The sequence below is a fragment of the Buteo buteo genome, chromosome Z (genome assembly GCF_964188355.1).
Source record: "Buteo buteo chromosome Z, bButBut1.hap1.1, whole genome shotgun sequence".
NCBI lineage: Eukaryota > Metazoa > Chordata > Aves > Accipitriformes > Accipitridae > Buteo > Buteo buteo.
In genome coordinates this window covers 65,237,471-65,258,089 of record NC_134204.1, presented here as the reverse complement: position 1 = coordinate 65,258,089, position 20,619 = coordinate 65,237,471, and the positions used below count along the sequence as shown (strand labels likewise).

At 37.8% G+C, this 20,619-nt stretch overlaps 1 protein-coding gene across 9 annotated transcripts in view; it reads left to right on the top strand.

The window, feature by feature from the left end:
- The window catches only part of LOC142027195 (3'-5' RNA helicase YTHDC2), a 37,306-nt gene extending 18,043 nt beyond the window's left edge, over positions 1–19,263 (top strand). For 5 of the 9 annotated variants that reach the window (XM_075020900.1, XM_075020898.1, XM_075020901.1 and 2 more), the window contains 18 exons: positions 34–212; positions 387–483; positions 569–656; positions 764–844; positions 1,780–1,862; positions 2,910–3,015; positions 3,151–3,270; positions 3,630–3,902; positions 4,438–4,564; positions 5,068–5,273; positions 5,818–6,013; positions 7,225–7,334; positions 8,445–8,737; positions 9,166–9,340; positions 10,376–10,579; positions 13,838–14,020; positions 15,240–15,343; positions 15,495–19,263. In XM_075020900.1, coding sequence (XP_074877001.1) covers positions 34–212; positions 387–483; positions 569–656; positions 764–844; positions 1,780–1,862; positions 2,910–3,015; positions 3,151–3,270; positions 3,630–3,902; positions 4,438–4,564; positions 5,068–5,273; positions 5,818–6,013; positions 7,225–7,334; positions 8,445–8,737; positions 9,166–9,340; positions 10,376–10,579; positions 13,838–14,020; positions 15,240–15,320 — 2,602 coding nt within the window. In that variant the 3' untranslated portion in view covers positions 15,321–15,343; positions 15,495–19,263. Of the gene's footprint in view, positions 1–33; positions 213–386; positions 484–568; positions 657–763; positions 845–1,779; positions 1,863–2,909; positions 3,016–3,150; positions 3,271–3,629; positions 3,903–4,437; positions 4,565–5,067; positions 5,274–5,817; positions 6,014–7,224; positions 7,335–7,646; positions 8,738–9,165; positions 9,341–10,375; positions 10,580–13,426; positions 13,585–13,837; positions 14,021–15,239; positions 15,344–15,494 lie in introns of those variants that run through there. The other 4 variants (XR_012649032.1, XM_075020899.1, XM_075020904.1 and 1 more) reach the window with 4 other exon arrangements.
- Positions 19,264–20,619: the final 1,356 nt, after the last annotated feature.

Genomic DNA, 20,619 nt, shown 5'->3' with positions numbered 1-20,619 from the left:
GTCAACTCTGGCCTGTGTATTTGTGTGTTTCAGCGCTTCAGTGGAATTTGGAAATCTGGATGAAAGTTCCCTCGTCCAAACCAGTGGTAGCGACCTTAGTGCAGAAGACAGAGAACTGTTGAATGCTTATCATCACAGTTTTGATGATGAAAAAGTAGATCTGGACCTGATTGTGCACTTACTTTATAACATCTGTCATAGTTGTGATGCTGGTAGGTATATACACACACTCCCAATAAATTGCTGTGTTTTCAGCTTCTGATGAATGGTGCTCTTTTTTCAGTAATAGCAAATAGGTAAAACCTTCTGAGTGCTAGTATATGCAGTACTGACTTATATTTGAAGTGAATTTTCTGTTGAAGTCTGCAAACGAACTTCTTTTTTAGGAGCGATTTTAGTATTTCTTCCTGGATATGATGAGATAGTTAGCCTGAGGGACCGTATTCTTTTTGATGACAAGAGATTTGCTGATAATGCTCACAGGTAAAACCTCTAGTTTCTATGGTCGTCTTGAGTTCTTACTGTTTGTTTTAAAGATCCTTAAAATGTGCTCTTTGTCTTGCATTAGATACCAAGTTTTCATGCTTCATTCAAATATGCAGACTTTGGATCAGAAGAAGGTGCTTAAAAGTCCACCTTCTGGAGTCCGCAAAATAGCAAGTATCAGAGGACTTAATCAGATACTATATTGATCTATTTTGTCTTTGTCTTTACAGTTACTATAGTGGTTTTGTTGTTGTTTTTTTTTTTTTTTAAATTGCAGATTCTTTCTACTAATATTGCAGAAACCAGCATAACAGTCAATGATGTTGTATTTGTTATTGACTCAGGCAAGATGAAAGAGGTATGATTGGCCTAAACTGTCTTTGGGAAGTAAACTTCCTAGTGTTATTTTAAAATACGTAATATATAAATTTTGGAGAACTTTTTCTTTTTGTATAGCAGGCTGAGAGCTAGTGCATGTCAAGCAACAAAACGTACTGGGAAGTTTTGACATCCAGTTGTTTTATGATAAATACTGTAAATAGTTAGCTGTTTAAAAACCCTGTAAAAGCTATTGCAGGTTGATATATTGATATATCTGTCGTCTTTTTATTTTTTTTTAATTTAGTATTTCTGTTTGATTTTTAAAACAAGCCCATCAGTTTAGACTGCCATCTTCCTGAGACTTAGAGAACACTGGGAGTTCCCTTTGTTCTTCTATTGTATCTAGCCCAAGTCTAATCCATTAAGTTTTTAAGCATTGTTTTTAATGTATTGAATGCCCATTCCCTAATTACTTGTTCAAGAAAATTGAGATAACATAATGAGACAGTTTAAGACCTAGTATATGGCTTAGAAAATAAAATTGGATTTCGTAGGAGATACGCACACCAAATTTCTGAAGTTATGGTAATACAATTTTTTTTGTAATTTTGCATCAAATGTAGGAAAATAAAGGTGTAATTTCCAAGTAAGACAGGAAAACTTTATTCAATGTAACATATTTTTGCTTGGTTTGTGATACAACAAAACAGAATCCATGTCTTTTATTGACTTACAATTACCTATTGACTAGAAAACTTTAATTTAGAAATCTGTGTAGCACAAAGGTATTGTGAAGGAGGTAGCATAAATTCACTTGAAATTAAGTACTTTCAAACATAACCTTTGCACCAGAAGCTGCTGGTGCTTATTTTTTTTTTTGCAGAGTTCTGTTGATGATCTTAATCATTAGTAACTTTTATTTCATGTACTGTATTCAATCTTGTTTTTATGTTCCTTGCTTTGCTTTTATAGAAGTCTTTTGATGCACTGAGTTGTGTTACAATGCTAAAAATGGTATGGATTTCAAAAGCCAGTGCTATCCAGAGAAAAGGCAGGTAATAAATGCTTTGTACTGAATTTTACTTTGCAGATAGCCACCATCCTCTATGTTAAGAATAAACTACACACTGTAGTAGCAGCCACACTGCGTAATGTTACCAGCCTAGTCTGGTATCGTGTTGGACAATGGCCAGTGCTAATTCTCTGCAGAAGAGTAAGGGTCAGCATGTATTTCCTTGGAGTTATTTCCCAAGTTGTAGAAAAGTGACACTCAGGAATTTCCCAAAGCTTACATTAGGTCTAGGTTGTTTTCCCCCCATGAACTTGTTCTCCTTCCTTTCTCTCCCATGTAGCACCAGCAGCTACGGTGTCCAATGAGGTGTTTCACAACTTACCTGTGGGCAAAGCGCTGCCTATTGCTAGTTTTTAATTGATTCCCCTTCATCCCTGTATTGGAAGAGACATTGAGAGTGATTCCTTATTTACCTTCTCCAAACTATTCATGACTTAACAGGCCTTCATCATATTCTTCCCAACACTGGGTGAGGGCTAAGAGGATATGTAGCAACAAATACCTATGTTTTGTGGTACGACACTGGCATTAACCTGCAGGAATTTGAGCATGAATGTGAGCATTTGCTGTCTCTGTCCCCTCACTCAAAAGTTGTTTGGTCTTCATTCTACCTTTTACTTCCAGAGAAACTTCCAACTGTTTGGGGGATTTGAAAAGGAAGAAATGAAGGTTACAACTTACATTCCTTACAGCAAAGGACACTTGAGATTTGGATTGATCTTAGGCTAGCAAAAAACCCACATCACTTTATTTTTAGATAGGCCTTATTTTTGTTTCTCCAGATCCTTCAGTGTTGGGGTAAAATTCTAGTAACAAGTTTCCATACTATGAAAAATAATCCATGTACTGCAAAACTCTCACTTTGTGTGGAACTTACACTTAATGACGAAACTATCTTTTTCTTAGACCTGCTTCTACATTTCCATTCTAAGTTTGTGCGTGTGTGTGTGGTTTTGTTGGGGTTTTTTGTTTGTTTGGGTTTTTTTTAAGAAATTCTAATTTTCAACAACTTCCCATATTTATTTTCAAGGGCTGGGCGCTGTCAGCCAGGAGTCTGTTTTCATCTCTTCAGCAGGCTCCGATTTCAGAATATGTTGGAATTTCAGACTCCAGAACTTCTGAGAATGCCACTCCAGGTGCATGTTCAGTTAGAAATTATAACTTTTAAAAAATGTATTACCATCAAACCATACTATTAACTCCAAAAAAGTTTGTGGTGTTTTTTTTCCCCCCAATCTTAACAATCTTTTTTTTTGCTTTTTAACTTGCAGGAGCTTTGTTTACACACAAAACTTCTGGCTCCGATTAACTGTCCAATTGTTGACTTTCTTATGAAAGCTCCTGATCCTCCACCAGCTTTAATTGTGAGAAATGCTGTGCAAATGCTGAAGGTCAGCAGAGGAATAAGTTTAGATGGGAATTGTATTTGATTCTGTATTTGTGGTGTGCAACATATTTACTGAGTTTTGTTTGTATTGAGACTGTTGTTTAGTTACTTAAGGATGCTTTGAGTTTTTGCGTGTTGTCTATTTTAATTTTGTGTGTGTGGATATATTTTTCTGTGTTAAGGGAAGAGATTGCTTAAAAATCTCGTCTCAAACTGTTAAGAGTTTGACTTGCTTTCTTAGTGTTTGGGAACAAGTCTAGTTAATACCTAGCATTCACTTCCTTCCTGCTTTTATTGTAAATTAATTTTGTCCACTTCCCCCTCCACCCCCTCTTTTTTTTTTTTTTTTTTTTTCTTAAACAGACAATAGATGCGATGGACCCTTGGGAAGATCTTACTGAACTTGGTTATCATCTCACTGAATTACCAGTAGAGCCACACCTTGGTAAAATGGTGTTGTGTGCTGTTGTTTTGAAGTGCCTGGATCCTATTCTTACTATTGCTTGCACTCTTGCATATCGAGACCCTTTTGTCCTACCTACACTGGCCTCTCAAAAGCGTGCAGCCATGCTGTGTAGAAAACGCTTTACTGCAGGAACATTTAGTGACCATATGGTGCTTCTCAGGGCTTTCCAGGTATTATTTCATCTTCAGAAAGAGTACTAATCACAATAGATCACATATCAAAGTAAATGATGTACCAATCAAGTTGGAAGTAGAATGATAGGCTATGATTAAGTCCTTAGAGAAGAAACTTTATTTTTGCCTAGTGGCTTTCTTGTGTATTGGACTCATAAATTTGTGAAGAACACTTCTTAGAGATTTTTTGTTTATATTTTCAAACCTGGTTAAATTCTGAAAGTTCCAACAAGGTGCCACTTTATATCCTGAGACACTGATAACTTAAAATAATGATCTTAACATAATGATCTTTAAAATAATATAATGATCTTATAATAACATAATGATCATTATGCTAATTTAGAGAATGGGTGAAGAGAATCTAGTGCTTAACCAGAAAAAAAATATCTGGTTTGATACATTTTCTTTCTTTCAGAATGATTTTTGCCTTCATTTTATTGATGTACATGTAAATTTTTTTTTTTAAAGTGTATTTTTAAACTTTAGCTAATTAAATTAATAGGCAAATGTAAAAAAATGTTCTTTACAGGCATGGCAGAAGGCACGCAGTGATGGCTGGGAGAGAGCATTCTGCGAAAAGAACTTCCTGTCTCAAGCAAGGATGGAAATCATTATAGGAATGAGAACACAGTTGCTTGGTCAGCTTAGGGCCTCAGGTAAGTAGCTTGGAAAAAATTTTTACATAGTTTTGGAGTCAAGTGTATGCCTAGTACAAGTGTTTACAAATTGTAACAAGAACGACATTCACTGGTGTAATTTTCCTTCCTTGATTTGAAACAGACCAGTATACACTGGTGCTGGGCATGGTGCAGATGCTAGAGTGAGGAAATGTGGGTAGGAACAGCTGATCTAAATGAAAGTGCCCTGGTTGTTCCACATGCCACTGGTTTTCAGTGTGAGATATGTTGCCTTGGATTTTTACGTTCTGATAAATTATTTCCATAGGAAATGTCTTCATGTTATAAAAAGTAATTCTGTGTTAGTATAAAACACCTTATCAGTAAGGATATAACGGTTTCTTCTTTGTGCTGTTAAGGTTTGGCAGTGGGGAAAATTGTAACAAATTTGTAGCTTATTTCACTTTTTTTTCCCCCAGATTCCTTTTTCAGAGGCACAAAAGTAGATCTTAAATACAAGTATGTTTTTGTCCTTTCTTCAGGTTTTGTTAGAAGCAGAGGAGGAGTCGATATTAGAGATGTTAATACTAATTCTGAAAACTGGGCTGTAGTTAAAGCTGCCTTAGTGGCTGGGATGTATCCCAATCTAGTGCATGTAGACAGAGAAAGCCTGGTTTTGACTGGACCAAAGGAGAAGAAAGTGCGATTTCATCCTACCTCTGTTCTTAGTCAACCTCAGTATAAAAAGGTAAAATCACTCTGAATTTATAGCTCCCAAAAAAGAGTGCTATATCAAATGTTTTAGAAACGTCTCTTCATAGTTGTCAGTACTTTAAAAGCAGCATGTGCATTAAACACTACGTTTTTAGAACACGTTTTTCCTGGCAGTTGATAAAACAAAGAATTGGAGTTGGTTTATTTTTCCAATATTATTTCATCAAAACTTACTTCAGTTAGTCCTTCTTCTAGGTGGAATAAAACAAAATGATATGAAAAACTAGTTATGAAACTCTTTTAAAGAGGTAACAATCTCTGCTCATAATAGCAGGAAGAAGTTCTGCTCTGGAACTTTTTTTTTTAGATCCTTTTTTAAAACAACATATTTTGTTTCAAGGTGGTAAGATAATTGTGAGTCTGGTTGAATTCTCTCTCACTTTTTAAATTGTGTGTATAAATTTATGCCTATATGAATATTTATTTATGTCTACATATATAAAACAAGAAATATGTTAAGATTTATTTTAGTTACAAGTAGAGGGTAAAATAGCCTATTCTTGTTTGCTCTTGCACAGATTCCCCCAGCAAATGGGCAAGCTGCAGCCATTCAGGCACTTCCTACAGACTGGCTTATATATGATGAAATGACGAGAGCTCACAGGATAGCAAATATCAGATGCTGTTCTGTTGTAACACCTGTCACTGTGTCACTCTTCTGTGGACCAGCTAGATTACCAAGTAATGCTTTGCAGGAACCTTCATCCTTTCGAGGTATAGCAGGGTTTGGATTTGGAATGTTTCCATTGGTATACACTAGTATGTGATATGCAAGGCTTATTTTTCAAGAATATTTAATGCGTATATTAGCTAATTCTTAAAATGACAGAGCTATAGTTTCTATAGCTGTTCAAGAATAGTTTATAGGTTCTGTAATAAATGTCTCAGTTTTGTGAATCCTTGTAGATTCATATCCATAAATTACACTTACATAGTTCTGAACTCCCAGAAATTATAGTTTGTAGTGAAATAAAAAATGCAAACAAAATGTCTGATGACAATACTAATGCTGAGAAGTGTAATATGCATGTTTTTTCTAAAGACCAGTTTATTTGATACTTTGAATCAGATTATTCAAACTAAATAATAATTTAGAAACTATCTGTGTGGCAAACAGTCACATTGCTTCCAGCTGAAACATGCATTTTAAAGATTATTTTCTACTGATAACTTTTAATGACAATTAGCTGTACTATTAACTAAAGTAATAGGAAATATATAGAAATTTCCTTTTTATTTATTTATTTTTTTATTTAAATGGAGTGCTGTAGGAATAGAAGCAAAAATAATCTATCCTGCTGCCAGTTCTCTAGAAATACTAGTTTGAATCAAAGAGTCCAAGTTCAGGACATGGTTTAGTGGGCATGGTGGTGGGTTGATGGTTGGACTCTTTTCCAACCTAGACGATTCTGTGATTCTGTGATTATTTTTGAAGCTTTCCTGTTTTGCTTTTAAACTGTTACCCTTGAAATAGTGTTTATGCTGATTGAATTGCACTTAAAAAAATAAATTAGAATCCTACTTAATAGCCATATGTATATGTAATTTATTTTTTTTCTTAATGGGTCTTTAAATCTGCTGTTTTACTGGGAAAACAATGTGTGGTTTTGCAAACAGCGTCATGCAAAAGTTTGACAATGGCTTGTTGATACTGATGAAGGTACACGAGTGAGTCAAATCACACCAATACAGGTACTTACATAGCAGGGGCCTCAGCAGATCTGGGTACTTGAGTTCTGCTAACTGAAGCAAAGACTTTTCACTGAGGTGTATGTGCTGAAAATGTGGTTTTACAAATGTTTACATTCAAAAATAAAATTTAGAAGGAAAATGAGTTCATTGCTGGTAATACAGTAGTGTTCAGGTTTTTGTATGTAAGTGGAAATAATACAGAAATGTTAATGCACCTTTTATATTTAATTCAGGGGATGGGGTATCTAATGATAACAGTGATAGTGAGATGGAGGACAAAACAACTGCTAATTTGGCACAACTGAAGTTAGATGAATGGCTCCATCTCAAACTGGACCCTGAAGTAAGTAGTGTATCACTTCAATGCTTGTTTCTTGTAGAAGGATATTTATGTCATATCTTCCCCAAAAGACTTCTGAAACATTTGGGTAACCAAGATTTTTCTGTAAGACTGGGTGTCATGGTCCATTTGGGTCTCAAATTTACAGGACAACATACTCTGTGATTTAACCTTTATTTCCTGAGCTCATTAAGAAGTACAACAAATAGAGGGGCTCAATTCCGTTTTGTCCAGAGTGGTCTTATCACCTGAATTCACTTACCATTCAAGTTGTAAGGTTCATAACTTAAAACTCTCAATTTGTGTACCTATAAGCAAAAGAAAAAAAGAACTAGTTACCTAGCTGATGGTGAGAGTGCTCATCCTTCTGCCTCTGTCATGGTGCGGGTGTCCCCTGTATCTCACTGGGAAGCAGGAAAGCCTCACCAGTGCAGCTGCTGTTGGATCCACTTCAAAAGCTTTTTGGGTAAGCTGATGTTTTGTACCTTCCAGCTTGGAGGTTTTTTCCACTTCCGTAAGTTAGCAGATTCTGATGAAACTGCTAGACAAAAGACAATGGCTGCAGGAGACAGCAAGCTGCAGGTGATAGTGGCTGCATAATGGCCCTTCAGCTGTTTCTGGCTGCCTGTCCTGCCTATGTGGTGCTCTTGCTTTGACCTAATGGCACTGCTCCCAGCACACATTAAGCCTTAGCATGAGCTGGGTTAGCCAAAATCTGAACAGGGGTTGAGTGAACCATGGCAATGGCATATTGTGTATTTCCTTCTCTGAGAGGTTTACTGAAACTGGATCAAAATGGAGCACTGAATTGAGAGGAAGGGCATAAAGCATGAGAAGATTTTTTTTTTTAAGTTAAAGTTTTAAGTTTGGTGCAGAGCTAGATGACATAAAACATTTTAAAAATTATCTTGCACCTGAGGAAAGAGAAGATAGCTTAACAGCTTAGTTTAAATGTGGGGTTTTCTCCCCCTCCCCAGCACTTTAGTCTTGCCTTTCAGTTTGGACTCTGTTCATTTTAGAATGCCGGAAGCTGCCTGATAGGAAACGCATAGGGTACCCTTATCTGTCTGGTCTAATTTTTTTAGTCTTTAACAGAACTGAAATTCATTACAGGCTGCTGGTTTGTTGTTGCAACTCAGACAGAAGTGGCATAGCTTATTTCTGCGTCGTATGCGAGCTCCTTCTAAACCGTGGTCTCAAGTTGATGAAATAACTGTAAGAGCAATTGTAACTGTTTTAAGTACTGAAGAACAGTCTGCAGGTTTGCAGCAGCCTTCAGGAATTGGTCAGAGACCAAGACCTATGACTTGTGGAGAACTTCCTTTAGCATCTACATGGAAGTCAACCAACAGTAGAAAAAGCTCAGCAGAAACTGAATTCTCTGATGACTCCTCTAATGCTGAAAAGTAAGCTTTTGAGATCTTCTAGATACTGTACGTTGTAATTTATTTAGCTATAAAGACATCACTTGAATTTCTGCTAGTAATAAAAAGGAAGAAACAATGGAAATACAGTTGAAAGAATTTATACTGTCCTATGCTGCATTTTAGTTGTGAATTCATTGAGAAGTATTTCATATGTGTGCCTACTGTTTGAGAGAGCGGTCAGGATATTGTCTGTGAATTGTGATCTCTGGGAAGAAGTAGCAGAAGAGGTTTTAACTCTAGCATTCAAAAACAATGCATGATCAGTATTTTTTTTTAGTTAGTGTTCAATGTGTTTTGGAATTACTGTAATACATGTAGTCATGCAATAGGCTGATATGTAGATATAAATTCTTCTGTGACCACTTATGAAACTCCTGGTATGTCCTCTATCTACCTTTACTTTTTAGAGTTCTAATGAAATCTACACCTCCCACACTTAACCAGCCAAAGAAGTACAAAGAAAAGAACATTGTGCACTCCAAACGAACTTCGGACGACAGGTCAGATCAATCATCAGTGAAGTCTACAGACAGCAGTAGCTATCCTAGCCCCTGTGCTAGTCCTTCTCCAATATCTGGAAAGGTAGAGTTCTTGTAAACAAATCACCTCTTCAAAATTAATAGAATTTTGGGAATAAATTTGCTGATACCTTTCAATTATATTGATGAATTAAGATCATAACTTAGATTTTCATTTTTAACAGCTGCATAGTACTTATTTCTTTCTGGAACTTAAAACCTAGACTAAATATCCTTGTTATGCTGGTTTAATACAGTAAAAATACTATTCTTTGGATAGCTTTACCTCAGCAGTCTGCAAAGTAGGAAAAAAAGGGCTTTTTTTTTTTTTTAAACCTGATATAATAACCAGTGAAGGTGTGTTAATTTTTCTTAGTTTTTTCTAAATTAGTATATAGTACATGCCCTTCTGAATTCTTTGGATTCTGCCTTCCTCTGTTTCTGTAATAGCATACATTGATGCTGATTCTCTTTGAAGTTTAGTGTTAACTGCTGCGTTATGACTGCTTGCTTTTTTTAATGACGGTTATTTTAACAAAGCACACATTCTTAATGAGGCTATTTGCAAAATTCTCCCTGTGTACTTGAATAGTAAACTGCAGTAATACTAAACAGATCACTGAGAGGAAACCCCATTGTTTCTCTAGGCACAGACTCATTGGAGGATTTAATAATTCCTCTTAAGTCTTTTAGTTTTTAAAATCAACCAATGTAAAAGGGAGAAAACCTATGTTTCCAGAAGGTGGAAATGTGAGTAGTGTGCTTCAGGCTGCAGTGTAGAATGATTACTTCTGTGTCATCTGAAGGTGTGTCAGACTTCAAAGAATTGTAACGATTTAGGCCTGTTCTGCTATACTTGTTTGCTGCCCCTCATGAAAGAATTATTATTTTGGAAAGTGCTGAAAAAATGTAAAATAAATGTGAAATACATTTTAAAACCAATTCAGACAGTACCAGCTGATAGATGCTGTGTTTCTTGTAGAATCTGAGGGAGGAGGGTGGGAGCGCAGTGAAGGGATTGCTGTCTTCATGTGTGCAAAACTTTAGAACTAAAGCCTGGTTTATTTTATTATAGCTTAATTTAATTTAATTTTTCCAGGGTTCCAAATCTCCTTCACCAAGACCAAATATGCCGTTTCGATACTTTATAATGAAAAGTAGCAATGTGCAAAACATTGATATTTCTCAGCAGAAGGGTATATGGTCTACTACGCCAAGTAATGAACGAAAACTAAATAGAGCCTTTTGTGAGAGCAGCACGGTTTACTTAATATTTTCTGTTCAAGGGTCTGGACACTTTCAGGTGAGTCCTTAGTTAATACTAAATATTAGCTTTGGTTAATGGTTTAGGAGAGCGCAGCAAATGACTATGTGTAGTATGGAGGTTTTTGCTTATGGCTACTGACCTTGTAATAAGTAGAGTAGCAAGCAAATGTATCTGGTTGCGGAGAAAAGAGTACTTCATTCTTCTCTGAAGTATGCTCAAAGGCTAAGACTGAATTGCCTAACATCTTGAGTCAGAATAATGTTTATACCCTACATTAATCCTTGCCTCGAAAGAGGTTTTGTTACACGGCTTTGATTTAGCAGCAATTTAGGTTTTATTAATATTTTTGAGATTAGATCACAAGATTAGGTCGTATGACTGTAATGGTACTTAATTGTGAGCCAATTTAACAGAGTGATTCATTGAGATTTGCAAATTAAAGATCCAAAAATGGCAAGGATTACCCAAAACTTACAGCAGGGTTGGAGGTTAAATAAAATCACACAAGCACGGACAGATAAAACAGTTCTGAACCAAATCACACACACACTCTCGAGTTTCACTTCTCACTTTTATGTGCTGGCTTTCATCAACGGGTGGTCAGTAAACTTCACAAAATCTGGCTTTTAAGTCCTCGTGAAATTGTAGACGATGATCTTCAATCCTTGCAAAATCCTGAGGCGTCCCAGCTCAGGGGAGATACTGGTCACACAGCCTGCTGCAGTCCCGGAGAGCTCCGAGGGTCTCTCCTTGGATCGGTGTTTATAGGGTCTTGAGATGATTGACTTTGGTCATTGTTTTTACGTTCTGGCCACAATTCGTGCTGAGTCATCCTGATGTACCATTCAGGGAGCAGATGGCCCAGGTGTGGCCAGGAGGTGCCTGGCACCCATAAGTTGCTGCACTTACAACTGAGATAACAGCACAATGGGAGGTTTTCAAAGCATGGATGGCTTATCCTGAAACAGGGTGGTCCTGATGGACCATTCAGGCAGCAGATGGCCCAGGTGTGGCCAAAGAGTGCCTGATGCCCTTGTAGTCAAGATAATAGCACAATGGGATGTTTTCCCAAAGCATGCATGGCTTATCCTGAAATCTCAGAGTGGCCCGGGGCAGAGGGCTGCACCACCACAATCCTTTTAAAAAAAACAACAAAGCAAACAAATCCAAATAAAGTGGGGGATTGCTACTCTTTTCTCTGCATTCCAGAGTAAATATTTTAAGTGAACAAGCAGTTCTAATCGAGTCACAGCTTCCTAAAGCCAGAGAACTCATAGATGTCTTTATTACAAATTTGTAATAAAATCTGTTTTGCCTGAACTGTAGTTTCTAAAAGTTAGGAAGCTGGAAAGTCGTGGCCATGGTTGTTCCAGAGCTGTGTCTTGACTTCAAGTTTAGCAAGGTATTTGTCAACAGTTTATTGACAAATTTGTAGCCAATTTGAAGTTAAAGATGACCTGGTAGTGCAAAGTTGCAGATTAGCTGTGTTGTAGAGCAGGCTAAACTCAGATTATCCAGGTAAAGGAAGTTCAACTTGCCTCTTCATATATAAACTATTCATTAAAGTCAGCTAAACTTAAAATCTAATGAACCAGCCCAAATACAGCTGTCTTGGAGATACCACTGAAGTATTATGATGAGATAGACATAATGGCAGTCTGGCAGATGCAGATGTAATATTGGAAAGTAATTTTCAGCATGCCAATTGATACTGAAAGTGGGCTGTTGTATTGGTGCTCTTAGACAAGGAAGCTGGGAGGGGAGGACATGCTGAAGTCAGGAGTGTAGGTGGTTGATGTTGTCTTGCCCTTCCAGTTTTGGCAACACACTGGACATTCATGGGAATGCGAGATTAACACCGCTATTAATATTCTCTTGTACCAATTGTCTTTTTACTTTCCACCTTTATTTCTCCTGTGTTCCTTTTTTTAACTTCCATTTAAGTCTGGCTTGAGCTATCTAGGACTACATGCCTTATAACAGTAGTGTATGCTTGTAAGTTATATACTGCACTGCATCTCTTGAACTCCTAAGTCATAACTGGCATAAATTTGCCTGAATCATTGATAAATTGTGTGTGTAGTTGTTTTTTTTGTTTGGTGTGTGGGCAAGTAGGGGTGTTCTTAAATAAATTACAAGTAATCTGGGATTTGGGGTTTCTTTCATTTTCTTTCTGAATACTCGTTGTGTTGGAATTTCTTCCAGCTTCATTGAAGAAAGAAATGAAAGCAACTTTGAATTCCTTCTTTGAAGAACAGCTACACTCTCTTAATTCTATGTGAAAATCGTTAATATAGAGGGAACATGGGAAATAAGGGATGGATTTCTGCAAAATATCTACAGCTAACAAGGAATAGCTAATGGACTATTATGTAGTAGTACATTCATCTTGATTCCTTACACTTCAAATGTTTTTACAACACCTTTTCAAACTGTTATAAAGCTTAAAAAAAGCTATTAATGGTATTGTGAGAAATTGAGAGACATTCGCTGTGGTCAAACTCTAGAAGGCATATTTGAAGTCGAAAAACAAATGCTACTTTGACGTGGGGAAAACAGACTCCACAATCAGTGAGATTGTAAAGGAGGTATGTTCATTCAGTGCCGGGCAGCACAGGGGGGTAGTCCCACCAAAGTCATGCGCCCCCGACTCGGCAGTTCGCCTCAAGTTTATACAGTCAGGTATTACGTATTCACAATACGCCTATACATATGCATGACCTATCCCCACTTCATATTAAAATCAGCTCCGAGAGGTCATTTCTATAGTCTCCTCCCAACTGCGCCTGCGCAGTACCTCTTGATGGTGGTCATCTGGTGGTCGCAGAGATGAAGATAGATGACTCCTCTTCGTCACTGCTAGTAACCTCTTTCCTTGCACAGGCTCAGTGATTTCTTGGTATTCACCCAAGCCGCAAGACCAGTCTTAGCTGGCTCTTGGGGCCTGCTCCTGATCAAGGACTGTCTCTACCTCATTGTCTGGTTCTTGGGACCAGCTCTTCTTATCAAGGACTGTCTTTACCTCAGCTAATTTCAACAATGTAAGCACTAAACATCATCTTTCATCCCCTTTTATTATGTCTACTGAGATTCTTTTGACTCCCCTTGTCTCAACTTCTTTTAACTTTATAGATGTGAACATCTTAAAAGATCGAGCTTTAAGGGTGAGAGTGTGTGAATCACTTTGAAACAAATTTGAAAGTTCTGTATGAAGTCCAGTCTTTTATTGAATTCCAGCATAAGCAGATATGCTCTAGTTATATCTTTCCTTTCATATTTCAATTTTTAATCCAGGGTTTTGCTAGAATGGCTTCAGAGATAGGGTGTGAGAAAAGTCAAGACTGGGGATCTTCTGGCTTCGGAGGTGTATTTAAGGTGGAGTGGATCCAAAAAGAAAGCATTCCTTTTCATTTTGCACACCATTTGCTCAACCCTTGGAATGACAATAAGAAAGTACAAATAAGCAGAGATGGCCAGGTAAAGTTACTCTCTTCTAAAGTCTTCTTTACTTGGTAGAACTGTGTGTTGTTCATTAGCTTGTTTAGCCTCAGCATTTATCTCAACTGTCCTCATATATTTGTTAATATGAATCACAGTTCATTGATGCACATTGTACATTCTGCAGATGCATTGATGTTGAAGTAATGGAGGCTTTTTGATAAAATCAAAGCAGTTTCTTGCTTAATACATGTTTTTAGAAAAGTTTTAAAGCTGGATGCTTCCAAAAATACAAGCATTTTGGAATTTTTAATTTTGGTTCTGGAGATTTGTTCCCTGTTTGGTTCAGATTTGTTCCCCAAGATAGTCTGTCATACCCAAATAACTGTTCATAATTATAGCTTTGAGTTTCCTGTAAAGAGTGAACAAGAGTCTTGAGATTTAAAGTAGATTAAAGCTTAGGACAGTTCTCCAACCTGTTAAAGCTAAATGCAGCTACAAAAAGCTGGAAGAGAATTGGCGCAGGAGTTCTCTCTGGCAGTTTCTGCCTTCTCCCCAGTCCCCTCCCAAAGTATTTCCTTGATACGAGATTCTAGAGCTAAACTTTTTCTGTCATCATCTCATTACATCCCCAAAACCTCTCCATTTTTAAGGATGAGGAAAGGAACATACTGTAAGAACAAGGAAAGGAATGTAGCACATGGACTTAACAGTGCTTCTCTTGTAAATGGCTCTTAATACCCAAAGGGTCTTAACGATCTTAAAAACAACTGGTTTATATTAATGTCTATGATTCCACCAAGAGCCATGGTTTTACCTGACCTGCCTTTCCATGTTGTCCACCACACTTGGTGGAATTAAACTTAGAAGATGTGGAGAATAATGAACTTTAGTTAAGAAGTAAGTGACCTGTGGAAGGTACAAAGTATATGGTGCGTATGTTCTTGTAGATGGTGGTGGTGTGTTCACTCAGAATTCTCTTCGTAAGAACTGACATCTTGCTGTGAATGAAAAAAAACCCCAACCAACCTATAGGCCAGGGTTGCTTATGAAAGTGTTTATCTCCTCTTGAACCCTAAGAGAAAAACCTTCCTGTATGGGGAGTTCTGATGTATGTCTCAGTAGCAAAAGGAATGAGCTCTCAGAGAGACTGAAAGGAATCACCAGTAACTTCATCTAACAATTTTGTTATAAATAGTTTCTGTATGTTCAATAGTAGCAGTGCAACTAACTTCTCTAATTTCCTGCTCATTTCTAGGAGCTGGAACCACAAGTTGGAGAGCAGTTGCTACAGCTTTGGGACCGTATTCCTTTGGCGGCAAAAAACTCAACTGATTGAGTGTGTCAAGTAATGCGGTAGAGGTAGTTATATCATGCATTACTGCTGTTTTTATGATAGAGGAAAAACTGTTTATTTACAGTGTATCATTACCATGCTGTCTTGTCTTTGTAGTTTGTGAAAGAACAGGTACACTTAGTGCTAAATATTTTCTTTTTTTTTTTTTTTTTTTAGCTGTGGTTGTGGAAACATCAGCTGTAACCACTAGAACCAGCAGCGTGCCTACAATATAAAGATGGGGAAGAAGGTGGTGCAACAAGCTTCTGAAGTTGTTAGTCATGCTGTGCAGCTAGCAGTGGAAAAATAAGAAGGAATTATGGAATTATGTTGGTTTCAGTATTTCCTTGTCTTAACAAATGTCATAACGTTATTCACCAGCCTGGTTCTGACTGAATTATTTTTTTACAGTAGTGTGCAGTTGATACTTAAAAACATGGTTAAGTTCAAAACTAAGTTTGAAGCAATGGACCACATGTAAGTTTTGTGGGTTTAAAATAGCACAACAGACAGTTTAAATATACAGTTTACATTTAAAGCTTTCTCAACACAGTAAAATGTATGAGTGAAACCAGTGTAATGTTAATTAATCAATCTTGCAGTTTGTGTAAAAGAAATAAATTGAGAATAGATGTCTCCAAATATATTGGAAGATTCCGTAAGTATTTGTTGAACTTCTATATGCACAGTGTGAGAGGACAGGATATATTCATACGAACAACTGGGTAGCTGGAGAATGTAAAATTCTAATTTAAATACATAAGTGAAAGGAACATGAGACTTTTGAGAGTGGATTGGTCCAGCAGTGTTTCCAGTTTCAGTTAATTTTCACCTTTAAAAGGTACTCATGCTTTGGCAAGGTGAAGCAGTCTTTCAGAGGCCTGCTTCCAAATGGTACTCTAATAGTTCACTGACTTGGGCATTATTACAAGATTTTTAATTCTTTAAAAAAAAAAAAAAAGTACAACTTTCTTCATGTTTCAATGTGTTCTTCATGCTTTCTTTCTATACCTCTTGTTTCAATTTCTTTCTTCTTCTTCTATACTATTGTTTTGTTTTATTGGGCTTCTCCTTAGTAGTTAACGTACTGTGCAGCTGGTATAAATGCAGTCTGCTCACTGTCAGCACTATGTTTGTGGTCATTCTTAGATTACACCAAGCTTTTTCTGCTTTGTAGCCTGTAATTTTTCATGTCTGCTAAGAATATTTGCACAGTTCAGAGTACCCTGTGTATTCATTTTCGCATTCTGTGTAGTGACTTCTGTACATTAACAGTTGGTTATGCCTTTGTAAAACTAACTGGGTCCTTGTAAGGCTAGTGTTGCCTGATATGGTATTTCTGGAGATGGTGCATACAGCAGAGCTATGAAGCTTGTATTGCCTTACACAATACTTCCAGCTCCCTGCCCACAAAGAAATGTGGGGTGGTATGGGTACAGGATTCCGAGGCCACATGTGCACCAAGAACAGAGCTGAAACAGAGGGGGAGCAGAAGTGGGGTGTAATGTTTGGTTAACAAGCCAAATAGTGCTTCTGTGGCTCGATAATAAAAAGGACAGTCCAGCCAAGGAATTTGCATTCCCCAAGGTCCTTGGTTGGTCTGGGTCACTTGCCTGCCTGAGAGCCATGGTCATATAAGTCTTTGCCCGGCTGTTAGGTCTAGCCCAGTCTTGGTGAATTGCTTAACTTGCTGTTGTTGTGACCCAGATAATTTTACTACTGATCTGTATTTTTTCCTGTGCTGTTATTTAGAGATAAACTATCCCTGAAGCTGTTGGTCTGGTGTCTGTTACCATATCCTGAACCTGTAACTTGACAGGGCTGCCATAAGCCTTTACACTCTGGTGTTGGAAGTGAGATACAGTATGCTGCATCATGATCAGCCCTGAGCCTGTAGTGAGTGCCTTAGTTGATTATTTTGGTACATTGGCCTGCCCACGGATGTCAGATTCTACTTTGGTTAGAGAAAGTCAGAAAGACAGAAACAGAAAGGGAGAGTTACCCTGCTTATATCTCTTAGCTCATTGCCTTAGAGATACTTAGCAGTGTTTGAAAACAGCCCAAGCCGAAGTTGGCTACCTATGAAAAGAACTGGCCCACACCCAGTAGGACACTGGGGCTGCAATAGAGGAGAAGGCTCTAGTCCCTGCTTGTGTTAAAAGCTTTAGGGCTAATGTAGAGAAACTAGAGCAACATATAGTCCCCCATGTAGCAGTATCTGTCTGGGAGAAAGTTGACCATCGTCTGGAAGCTGCAGAAAAGGGAATTTCTTTATATAGAGACCCAGAAGACAGGGATGATACTTGATCTGATTCAGATTCAGACCATGCTGTGTCAAATTCCTGAAAATTTTCTAATCCCACCAGTCATTAAAATGCAGTATGATACTACTAGAGGTATGACAGGTGCCTCTACATGCTCTTCCATGCGCACAGACCTAGTCAAACTAAGCAAGTGCTATCACAAATCTGTTACTGTGGATTATTTAACCTGGCTTGCAAATATGTTACATGATGAGGGGGCACACCATCCGAGTTTCAGACTGGAAAGCCTGGGGACTCACTTTGGGGTCTGGGATGCAACTATAGCTTCCAGCAGGAGGTATAGAGCTGTCTTCAGGGCAGCACTAGCCTGTATTCAGAGAACTACCCTGAGATGACTGAGGACCCCTGGCTGTTCCCTGGGTCAGACCCACAGATTTGAAATTGAGCATTGCTAGGCTGTTATCAGTCACTCTTTAGGAGTAGCCCCTGTGGCAGAGGAAGACCTATGTGGACATTGTCCCATGTGGCCCACTAGTGCCCACTAATCAGAAAGGGTCCTGGTCCACTCGGAGCCCATTTAAAGTCAATAGGGACTGGCCTTACAGGCACAGCACCAAGGTCCATGTGGGCCCAGCTCTTACAAAAGGTAGTTTCTGCTGTGCCCATTCATACCTCATGTCCAGGTAGTTAAAAATGCCCCTAAGCTTGTGTGAAGAAGCACAGGAGCTGATGATGTATTGAGATGCTTTTAAGTACCCTTGAAACTACTTTCTTCTTCTTCCATGATTTGTCAATGTTTTCATGGCAATCAGACTTCATACAGTTAGTTTCATTTTAGCAGATATTTTAGCAAGTTTTTTAAAACAAGGTTCAAGTGATTTTGCTTGTTTCACATGTCTTTGCTGTAATGATTTAAATGCTGACAAAACTAGCACAAATCCACGTTGACAGCGTGGACAGTTACTCAGTGTGATCTTTTTGGTTCTAATAAGCTGAGAATTTACTGTTCTGTTATACTCTGTTTTCCTTTCCTCTTTGTATTTTCTGCTTTCTCTCCTTTTCTCATGAAGTTGTATGTAACTTCATGGATGTGCATTCAGGATTGCTGTTAGCATCTGAACTCAGGAAAGACCTTATCAGGGATGAGTAGTGGCTAGAGAACAGATCTAGGGGACTTTTCTGGAAGCCCCTGAAACATCAAAAGTTCATCTGTAAGGAGATAATTATGCTGGTTTTTAAATTATGATTTTAAAAAAAACCAAAACCCAAACAGCTTACCTCTGATCTCTCTAATTGTGTGATCAGTGGCTGCAGTGTATCAGCACTTTCTAGTGATTTCTGAGACCACCTTTACAAGACAGTCAACCAGTAGTTGCTGCTGCTCATCCTTTGGACTTCTGTCATTCAGCAACAATAACAGATGTTCTGTAAAACTGAAGGTAAATGCTTTTTCCGTAAACAGCAATACTGCAACTTGTCTATGCCACAGTCTGCAAGGAGCTTCATATAGTATATTTTATATCTATAGTAGATTAAGTGTTTTAATAATTGAATTACTGAAGAGGTTATTTTGAGTGAAGGAACACAGAACAATGTGATGCACATTAATCTTGTTCAGCTGTGTAAAGTCGTTTGCAGAAATACTTTATTTCTAAATAAAAGTACATGCGTTTTCATCCCTTCTTCAGTGTGCTGTCATTGCATTTTTCGTACAAAATGAACAACTGTTTCTTGGTAATACCATAATAATACATGTTTCTGAATTGTAACTTTCAATCAATCGGCATAAATCGAGTGAGTCTGGCTGAATGTCTACAATAAAATATTCCACTCTTGACACTCAGAGGAAAGTGACCTTGTTTTCTCAGGTAAACTTTTATTTTCTGCATTGTCATCCATACAAATTTTGCTAGGTTTCATCCAGCAGAGATAATGGTGTCTTTATGGCCAGACATTACTTCAGTTAAACTCATGCAAAGTGTCTGTATGGTTATTTCACTGTGCAGCAATGAATTTTCTGATAGGTCTTCCTACAGAATCCTCTGCTCTGGTTTCATGGTATGTCTGTAAAACCATCACTTTGAATGTTTTGGAAAAGTGCTCTTTTGAGCCATCAAGCACATTCCAGTTTCCTGACCCTGCGTATTGACATTCTTTGTTTTCGCTCTGCTCTTCGTATCACCTGGGGTCTCCAAAGAGAGAGTTATCTTGGTAGCCAGTCTGTGGAAGAGCTCCAGTGCTGCAGCTCTGTACCAGGATTCTTCATAATGACTGAATATGATTATACCTGAGGTGAAAACTAAAGCAGCATGAAGGGCAAGGAGGTGAATCTATTTGAAAGATACCAGGACAGCAACAGCACACAATTCACAGAATCCTTGTACCTATGATGACAAATGGGACAAATGGCCCATCACCATCTTCTGTGCAACAGTAAAAATCCCAGTTTAGAGGCTGTCAGCCAGGAGTCTATTTACTCTGCTGTAGAGTAGATTAAGTTCTTGCAAGCTAGACAGTTGTCCATAAAGACGAGCATGAGGAGGAAGGGAACAGAAACAGGGTTATGGATGACAGCCACAGGTTGCAAAGTTTGTTCGTAGATGAGCCAAGCTTATCTGAGCAGTGCTGATTCAGGGCAGCTCCAGTCATGTTCTTCAAGACAGTAGGTAAGAGCTTTGTGAGTGGCTTGTGAGAAAATGCTGAGGTGTGCTGGCCTTCTCAGGAACAGATTTCTGAAAATAAGGTAAAGGTGGCAAGCTGTTTTGCCACAGGCAGAAGTTAGTTCCTTTCTCTAGGAACTAAAGAAAGTTTGTTAAATATTTTTTTTTAGTGTTAAGTATTTAGTTTGTTAAATATTTTGTATTGCTTATTTCTTGTAACTATTTCTTCCAATATTTGCCTTTTTGCTTTTTTTTTTCTGGCCATTATTGAACTAGTATAATTTCCGCTCCACCATCACAACATCTACAAAGACATTTCCTCTAGTGCTTGTGGCTTAAATTTCTACTGTGGTATTTTTTGCAGCTTCCATTTTAAAT